This window comes from Triticum aestivum, chromosome 3A (genome assembly GCF_018294505.1).
Source record: "Triticum aestivum cultivar Chinese Spring chromosome 3A, IWGSC CS RefSeq v2.1, whole genome shotgun sequence".
Taxonomy (NCBI): domain Eukaryota; kingdom Viridiplantae; phylum Streptophyta; class Magnoliopsida; order Poales; family Poaceae; genus Triticum; species Triticum aestivum.
In genome coordinates, this window is record NC_057800.1 from 113,377,790 (window position 1) to 113,386,465 (window position 8,676).

At 49.2% G+C, this 8,676-nt stretch overlaps 1 protein-coding gene across 1 annotated transcript; it reads right to left on the reverse strand.

Moving 5' to 3' along the window:
• Positions 1-390: 390 nt before the first annotated feature.
• Positions 391-4,985, reverse strand: LOC123056839 (probable RNA-dependent RNA polymerase 3). The gene is made up of 8 exons (XM_044480092.1): positions 4,817-4,985; positions 4,136-4,206; positions 3,919-4,059; positions 2,789-2,895; positions 2,197-2,396; positions 1,822-2,047; positions 569-797; positions 391-447 (listed from the first exon to the last, which is right to left on the reverse strand). Exons 1-8 carry the CDS (start codon positions 4,983-4,985, stop codon positions 391-393), a joined length of 1,200 nt encoding a protein of 399 aa, XP_044336027.1.
• Between the last annotated feature and the right edge of the window lie 3,691 nt (positions 4,986-8,676).

Sequence of the window (8,676 nt, forward strand, 5' to 3'; positions counted from 1 at the left end):
TGGTGGGTTTCTTGGAACCCATGCTTCAGATGGACTGAAGTGCTCAAGTAACTGAAAAGGTCATTTATGCAAGCAAAGTGATAATTCTGCAGAATGATGGCATACAAAAATGTTTGGTGCTAAATGACAATCTGCTCCTAACTATCACAATTTTTATTTGTTATTAATATACAATATAAAGTAAGAATAACGATGTCTTTGGGTGAAAATACCAAATATCAGATGGGAAAATGAATCACATTATGTTCCTGAATACCATAATATAATTCTTGAAAAACATAGTATATCTATGGTATAAATTGGCAGAAACCATCCACATTAAATCATAACATAAACATGCAATTGAGCTGAGATAAGCAAGCAATGCACGTGGTAAGTAATGATGTGATTTCAACTATCAGAAAAAACTATCAGAAACAACATCGCAAATTCCATCCAAATTCCAGCCTTTTGATGGAAGAAAAATATAATATACTGTTAATCAGTGTTCTCCAGTGGATTCCATTTGTAAGCAGATATAATTAAAATGGATAGTTCACTACGAAATGCTAGAAAAAAATAAACCCACCTGGGGATTTCTTGATACAAAGTACATATCACCGTCGAAGTCGCTGTTAGCCATCTCATCAGCCAAAGACCGTGGACCAGAAATAGGAAGTATTATAACATATTTGGAAAATCCCACAATATCCTTCTCCAAATTAGGAATTGGAGTTGCTGTTAATACATGTATATCGCCGAAATGTAACCCAGGATTTGTGTAGACAAGAACCTCTCCAGAAATTTGTCCATTCTTGCTGTTTAATGTAATAAAAAAAGTAGTTAGAAAAATAGAATTTGACACTTCGCCTTCGGAATGATCTCAAAAAGGTTTGCTATCAACATTTATTAAATGCATTAAACTTCTAGAAGTCCCACATTCAGTGGTAACCTGATAATACATCATTAGTACAATGTACTCCCTCCGTCCCAAAATGTAAGATCATTTTTTAGATATGATACTGTCAAAAATGGTCTTACATTTTGAGACGGAGGGAGTATTACATATCGTTCAGTAACCATGCAGACAGACTCCAGACAATTTAATTAAAAATTTGTTGCCAAACATACTGCTTCAGCTATTTAATACTACTAGAAGGACAGTCAAACTACTGATGACTAAAACAGTGTTCTAATGTTCTTCAACATCTTCATGATATGAAACCATCTACGCTAAGGTTAAGTACAAAACTGCAGGGTATTCAATAACAAGACTTGATGTTCTACAATAAGGTCTACACACAAAAGTTTGAAAGATGGTATAAGTTGGTATGTCAACATTAAAAGAGTAATCCGAAGTTGCACACAGGAGTTCGAATGTCAAAAATTCTGAAACAAACTATGCATGTACATTTTGTATCATTTGTGTGCGCGTAATATTTCATGAAAAAAAATTACAACCAGTATTACAAAGTAAGTTAAGTGTTTAGAACTGCTTCTCTTAGAGCACTGCTTGTTTTTTCAGGACACGGAACTTGTCTTCTTTTTATGAAACTTTAAACTCGCATAAAAGACAGATTTACAGGCATGAAAAAATTCAGAAGTTTATGATATTTTTTTTTTACTTTTTTTGCGAATTTATTTGTCATCCTAGTAGTACATGCTCCCAGCAGCCATTAGGCCACCCCAATAGTAAACATGAAAAACTGATTTGAGATAAACCATTGTCTTGTTCATGTAAAACTGTGACTAAGATATTTTTAGATTCAAAAATTGTGATTGAGGAAAATTCAAAAAACATCAGGACGACATGGTGGATATTGGCATATTGCTAAAACTTACTGTATCACACAAACTTCATTGGGCTTTAGTGTCCCAGTAGGATCTGATGTGCCCATCAGATAGTAACTCTCCTCAATAGGAATCCTTCCTAATTTGATTCCTTCTCTTTCTTCTCGAGTCATAAAAGCCAGCTGGTATTGCAAATATGCATCATCTTCAGGTTGAATTCCAGAAAGAATCATTCGTGCTGACATAGAATCGTCCATGTTGGCATGGTTATATGCAACTGCAAATAGGGGCCACATTAACAGAAGCTCCAAGCCAGTGCTTCAGTATGACAAGGTACAATAGTCGGAAAGCCACAATTTCACATTAAATAAATACAACGCCTGCCATACATGACCAAAAGCTCTATTCACAATATTTTTAACTGACCTTCGAGAGAATCACTAGCTTTATGACAAGCTTTCTCAACATCTTTTAGTGCCTTCCTTACAAGCTCCAAAAAATAATCTGCTGGAACCCCTCCATAATGAAGCAGTGCTATTAAAAACCTTGATGTAAAGGCTCTTTTTGGATATTTGCTGAGAAAGAATGGTGTTCTAGTGTTAGCCAAAAGGAAAGGATTCCAACAGCTGTAGAAAATTTTCAAGGAAAAATCCGTACAATTAATGAAAGCATACTTCGATGGAAAAAACTTCCAATGATTACCACTATAGAGAAATTAGACTTATGAATATTAGCTATTTATAAACCAATTCGTTCAAAACAAAAGCAGTGGGTAAGCGTGAACAACCCTACTCATGCATTAATACAGAACACTTGTTCGGCATATAAGCTCAAAGAAGGTCACCTCCAGTAGCAGATTGATATCTTTTAGAAACTATTGTCTGACAACCAAATCAAATATGAATCTGGAACTGAACTTGCTTCCACAATTGATGGGAGCTTTCCCAGCAGTTACTCGAACCAAAGTGGTTTGGATGTTTGCATGTACTGGATTTAAGCACAAGTCTAGGTTGCTTACCATGTACCAACTATTTCCAGTGAGTTAAAGGACTGCCCATCCCGTAGATTTGGATCAGATGCTGTTTTGATCATTGACCGCCGTATCTTAATAGTTCCGGGAAGAAGCTGCAACAGAGAAGAATACAATTTACAGACTTCACTTAGAAGAATACAATTTACAAGACTTCACTTAGAAGAATACAATTTAAAGACTTCACTACCATGGAAAAAGTTCAGAAAATTGACAGTCCAAAGGTCAAGAAAAATGGTTTGCTTGCAGAACCCAATTTTTTTGCTTCAACGCATCCATGTTGATGACAATATAAAAGAGAATTATAAATAATCTTTACTGTGAAGTTTGGTCATATTAATAGAACCAAATTTCAGGCCAATACAATAAATAAATATAACATAGATAGTACAAATAGAAGCGTTTAAAGCACAAAAAGTATAATCAACAGAGATGGTAAATAAGAAAGGTACTAATCAAGGTAACATTGCAAGCAACAATTTGTTTATTGAACCAGGCATTTGCTAAACAACAAGCCTACTAAAACTTGAATTAAGTTATACGTACCCTTCTATCAACGAGAAGGGTTCCCTTTACAGCAAGTCCATTATAGAACATACGGATCTGTAGAAGAAGAGGCTAGAGAGAGGGAGCGAAAGAGCAATAGACTGATTAGTTAAATAATAGAGCATTTGAGAAGAAACAAATAAGCTCGTCAGATGTTTCAGTCCAAGGATTACATAGCCCAACTAACGTTAACATGACATGGGCATCATCAACCAACTGATACATTTGCTAATGCAACTTGAAATGTCATCAATATATTTGTCAAGTGGAGGAAACTAATGTTGACATGGCACTGCCATGTCAAACTCTTCAAGTTCATTACAGGTTTTTACAAGCGGAGGATAATAACGTTCACAGAGATATTAAGATGTTTCCTGTATTCGCAAAAAAAAAACCTTCACAGAGATCCAATATTTCTGTTAAAAAACATATGATAACTGAGACAAGAGATCCAATCATTCTGTTAAAGCATCCCCAAAAAATATTTCCATAAGAAAAGATACAATAACTGGGAAAAAATATATTATACTGGAATATATCATGCAGATATGGGTAAAAACAGAATCACACACTTGCAGGTCAAGTGTCCTCGAAAAGTTTCCCTTGACGACACTCGTCGGGCATTTATTGGCTATATCTTCTGAGATTAGGCCAGTCCCATCAGTGTGGATCAATGGCTCCCCATGACTGAGAACAATGTTTCCGTTTCTATCCTGAAATATTCCACTAAATGTAAATGGTACAGTCAAGTACCAATCCAAAACATCAGAGAGGAAGAGAGATATTTACCTTGCAAGGTATGTCCTCGATAATTATAACGTTAACCTTTGATAGGTCGTTGGCATCTAGCAGTGTCACAGCTTTGGACAATACCAAAGTAAACCTGATGGTTCAGTCAGAGAGCAACCACATAAATATCACCCACAAATAGGGACAGTGACTACAGCCACAAAAGAAGGCAAAAGGCAGATAGAACAAGCATCCATTGTTTATTTCCACTGTGTAGGATGTTGAAACAGCACGGTTATATTGAATTAGGGTATGAACTTGTGCAGAAACATCATACGTGTTGTCAAATCAATTAAAATTTCATGCTTTAACAATGGAGAAAATCTTTTTAATTTTTTGTCAGCTGTTCCGGCCACCATCGCCCGCGCTTCCCCCTTCCGTCCATTCATTGGGTCATTTGGATCCTCCTCCCTCCGATTCTCCGCACTCCGCTCCCTCAGGCGCCCCGGTCTGGCCCCCGCCGGCAGCTCCCCGCCGGTGGCGGCGGCTCCCACCCGTCGAGTGAAACCCTCCGGGTCGCGGCCTCGCCCCGCTCCCCGGTCCACGACCCCCTGGGCCGTGGCCTGCTGGGCCGCTGCCCGGCTGGGCTGGCCGTGGCGTTAGATGGGCCAGGCCCTGCTGGTCTGGGCTGGATTCTAGTGGTGGGGCCTCCTACCCGCCCTAGGCCCACCTCGCCCCGACCAGCCATTTGGCTGCCCCGAGGCCTCCCTCGCGCCGCATGCTCCCTCCCCGCCGCCACCGCTGTCTCGTCCGGCTCCCCTCCTGCTCCCCCGCTCATGCCAGCTCCTCCCCCCGCTCGGCCGCCCGGCGCCGCTGCCTCTTCCCCTCCTCCCTCGCCGACTCGGGCCATGCCCCGCGAGTGGGACGACAGCGAGGTGCGGCGCAAACGTCGCGTCGACGACCGTCGCAACATGCTCCGCCCCTCTCCGGATGCCCTCCGACCCGAAGAGGAACTCCGCCGCGAGCTTCGCAAACTCCGAGACGGGCGCAGAGATGACTGGCGCTCTCAGGGACGCTCGGACCGCCGCGGCCGGTCCCGTTCTCCCCCGGCGGCTTCAGGGGACTGGCGCTCCCGCCGTCGTTTCCCTCGCCCGGTCCTCGCCGCGGCCAGAGCCCCTCCCCTTCCCGCTCGGCCCGTCCGCCCTCTCCTCGCCCCCAAGCTCCGCCGCCCGGTGCCTCGTCCCGGAAGTACGTGCCCCCCACGCATCTGCGTCGACCGCCCCGGCCTCTTCTGCCGCCCCCGGCGGTGGCCAGTCCCGTGGTCGCCAAGGGCTGGCCAAGAAGAAGAGACGGCGCAGGCAACTTCGGGGCAACCCAGGCGCCACCCCCGCGCTTGCCCCGGGTGGTTCTGCTGCCCCTGGCTCCGTCTCCGGGCTCCCCCGTCCTCCGTGCTTCAACTGCGGGGTGGCGGGCCACTCCCAAGTCAACTGCGTCAATCCCCAGTGCCGCTTCATCTGCAAGGACCCGAGCCACCCTGCCCTTCTGTGCCCGGAGCGGCCGGTGACCTCTGAGCTCATGATGTATGGCCATGGTATCGAGGGGCTTGGCTTCTTCCACCTTGAGGTCCCTGACGTCCCACCTCCCACCCCCACGCTTCTGGCGATTGTCACAGTGGTGGATGGGGTGGCCTCACCTGAGATGATCGAGGCCGAGCTCAACCACCTCTACCGTTGCCAGTGGGACTGGGCGGTCACTCCTTCCGCTGGCCACATCTTCACCGTGATCTTCCCCGACGCCATCAGCTACGGCTACGCCACCCGTAGTGGTCAGATCACCCTCGCCCTCAACCAGCTCGTCGTCAACATTACCGAGCCCATCCTCGACCCGAAGGCAGTGGCCGTCTTGGACACCACTTGGATCCTCTTAGCCGGACTCCCTGACATCGCTCGATCCGAGTCTGCCATCTGCCAGATGTCCAGGATCCTGGGCAAGGTGGTGGTGGTCGACGAGCTTTCCCTCCGCAAGGAGGAGGTCCGGGTCAAGGTCAAGTGTCTGGACTCCTCCAAGGTCCGCGCCACCATCCGGGTGTTCTTCAACGACCAGGGCTTCAACCTCCGGATTGCCCCCGAGCCTCCCAACCACGTGGGCCGCCCTCGCTTCTTTGACGACGGCCTTCCCGGTGGCAATCCGGGGACTGATGGGGACTACCACGGCCGCCACCACCCCCGCTCCCACTGCTCTCAGGAGGAGGGAAGCTCGGATGACTCGCGCTCCCGCTCTCTGTCGCTGACGCCCCCTCCTACCACGGGAGGCCGCGGCCGCTAGGCTACCCTCGCTCCCCTGTCTGCCGCGCCGCTCCCCCGGTCGTCCCTACGGACCCGGCGGCCGAGCCATCGGACGAGAGTGATGCATCTATCATTGGCCTGGTGGTCTTCCCGGCGTCTTCACCGCGCTCCCCCGCCGACCTCCCCACCGTTGGGCTTGGACTAGATGTTGCTCTGGTCCCCCCTCAGACCCGCCTGGCCCCGTCAAGGTCGTCTCCTCTCCGGCCCTCCTCCCCGTCAGGTCGGCCGCCGCTGCGTCGGTCCCCCCAACGGACCCGCACTCTTCTTCGCCGGCTCATGCGGAGGACCTCCCATCTCAAGAAGTGGACCCCCATCCTTCGCCGCTGCTAGAGGTGGCCCTGGTCCCTCCCCTCTCCGCCCCATCGCCGCTCGCTCCATCTCCTCCGCCCCTGCTCCTCGGCTGCACCGGGTTGGCGATCCAGCTCGCCCCGGTGCTGGATCCCGTTGCGGAGGGTGAGACCCGGGTTACCACCTCGGTGGCCTCCCAGCCTCCCCCTCCGCGCTCCGCCGCATACTCCCGCCGGGGCCGGTCTTCCTCCTCCCCGGTGACAGCCTCCCGCCATAGCACTCGGCTCGACACTGCCCGGACGGATGGTAGCCCGGCTCTGCCCATCCGCGCGCGGGCGGAGCTCCAGGCCACGGCCCAGAATCTGGAGCCAGGTACCCATATCGTCCCCCCTCTACTGCTACTTGCTCATTTTCTGCGCTCGAGTCGGTCCCGCTCGGTCACCTTGCGAAGGTCGCGAAGGACTCCGCGATCATCTTCAGGGGGGAGGTTGCTCCCCCTTAGTCCAGATCGCGGCCATCCAGGCTCGCGAGCTTCTTGACGGTAGACTAGAGGAAGCATGTGCGGCTCTGCTCACCCCCCTCGCTCCTTTCGCCCCCTCGGAGGGTGCCACTTTGGCTCAGCATCGCAGAGCCGATGCCCACCTCCCGCTGGTGGCTGCGGAGCTTTGTGGCTGCACGCGCTCCCATACCACCGCCCTCCGCACTCAAAGCGCATCCCGTGTCCTGGGGTCAAGCAGCCCCCCGATGGCGCCATAATGCGTGCCCTTTTCTGGGACATCTGCGGCTTCGTCCATGATGGCCGACTGATTGAGTACATGCAAGATGAACACATTGACATAGTCGGCATTCAGGAAACCATGCGCACTAATTTCTCTCTGCCCGAGCTTGATCGACTGAGCTCCCACCTCTTTGCGTGGCACTGGCTCCCTTCTAGTGGGATGGCTGGCCACTCTGGTGGCATCCTTTTAGGCGTCAAGGAGGCCACCTTCGAGGTGGGTAGTATGTATCAGGGTCAGTTCTTTGTGAGCATGCAACTTTTTGAACAGGCTCTTAACTTCAAGTGGGAGGTCATCATCGTCTACGGCCCGGCCGACCATAGTAGGTCGGCCGCCTTCCTCGAGGAGCTTCACCGGAAGGTCTCGGCTGCTTCCCTCCCCGTGGTTGTCGGGGGCGATTTTAACCTCCTCCGCTTCGCTGAGGACAAGAGCATTGAGCATTTCAACTTTGCACGGATGCAAATGTTTAATGACTGCATTGCTGATCTTGGCCTCCGCGAGATAGATAGGGTTGGTGCCAGGTTCACCTGGACCAACCGGCAGGCATCCCCAACTTTGCTCCATGACGTACAACTCGCTGCCGGCGTCCGAGGCACCAAACTTGGCCTCGAGCGCAGCCCACATGTCTTTGCCGTTGTCAAACGACATATACGAATCCACAATGGAGTCATCAAGAACACTTAGAAGAGCGCCTTTAAAGAGGGTATCGATCTTCTCAAAAGCTTCCAGTTGTGCTGGATTAAGATCGCCCTCAGGCTTGCCCTTCGTGGCATCATAGCAGCCCATGGTCTGAAACCAGTAGACTACTCTCGTGCGCCACCTCTTATATTGCGCCCCCTTAAAGGCAGACGGCTTCAGATGCGCAGCAAAACCACTCGGAGTAAATTGCCTATAATCAAGTTTTTGGATTGTTGGAAATATGAGCAAATTACTATGAGATTTAATCCGAATAAACAGAAGATAAATCATGACCACAGCAGCAGAGATTAAACTAATCATGCGAACTAGCATAGCAGATGAACATATCACATCTAGGGCACATGCTAGAAGCATGAATTCTACCACGATCTCGAACAGGAAGGATAGAATCACATACGGTGCAGCGGGTGCAGCACCGCCGGCGTTGACGTTGTTGCCCATGTCATCGAGGACGAGGTTCCCGAGGTCGGGGAAGAAGTCATCTTTCACGAAG

Coding starts and splice junctions, on each gene's coding strand:
- LOC123056839 (XM_044480092.1), bottom strand. CDS start 4,985: ATGGCCCGAGTCGGCGAGGGAGGAGGGGAAGAGGCAGCGGCGCCGGGC. Junction 4,207..4,816: donor TCGGGGCAGCCAAATGGCTG/GTCGGGGCGAGG, acceptor TATTGTCCAAAG/CTGTGACACTGCTAGATGCC. Junction 2,896..3,918: donor CGAGGACACTTGACCTGCAA/GTGTGTGATTCT, acceptor TCTCTGTTGCAG/CTTCTTCCCGGAACTATTAA.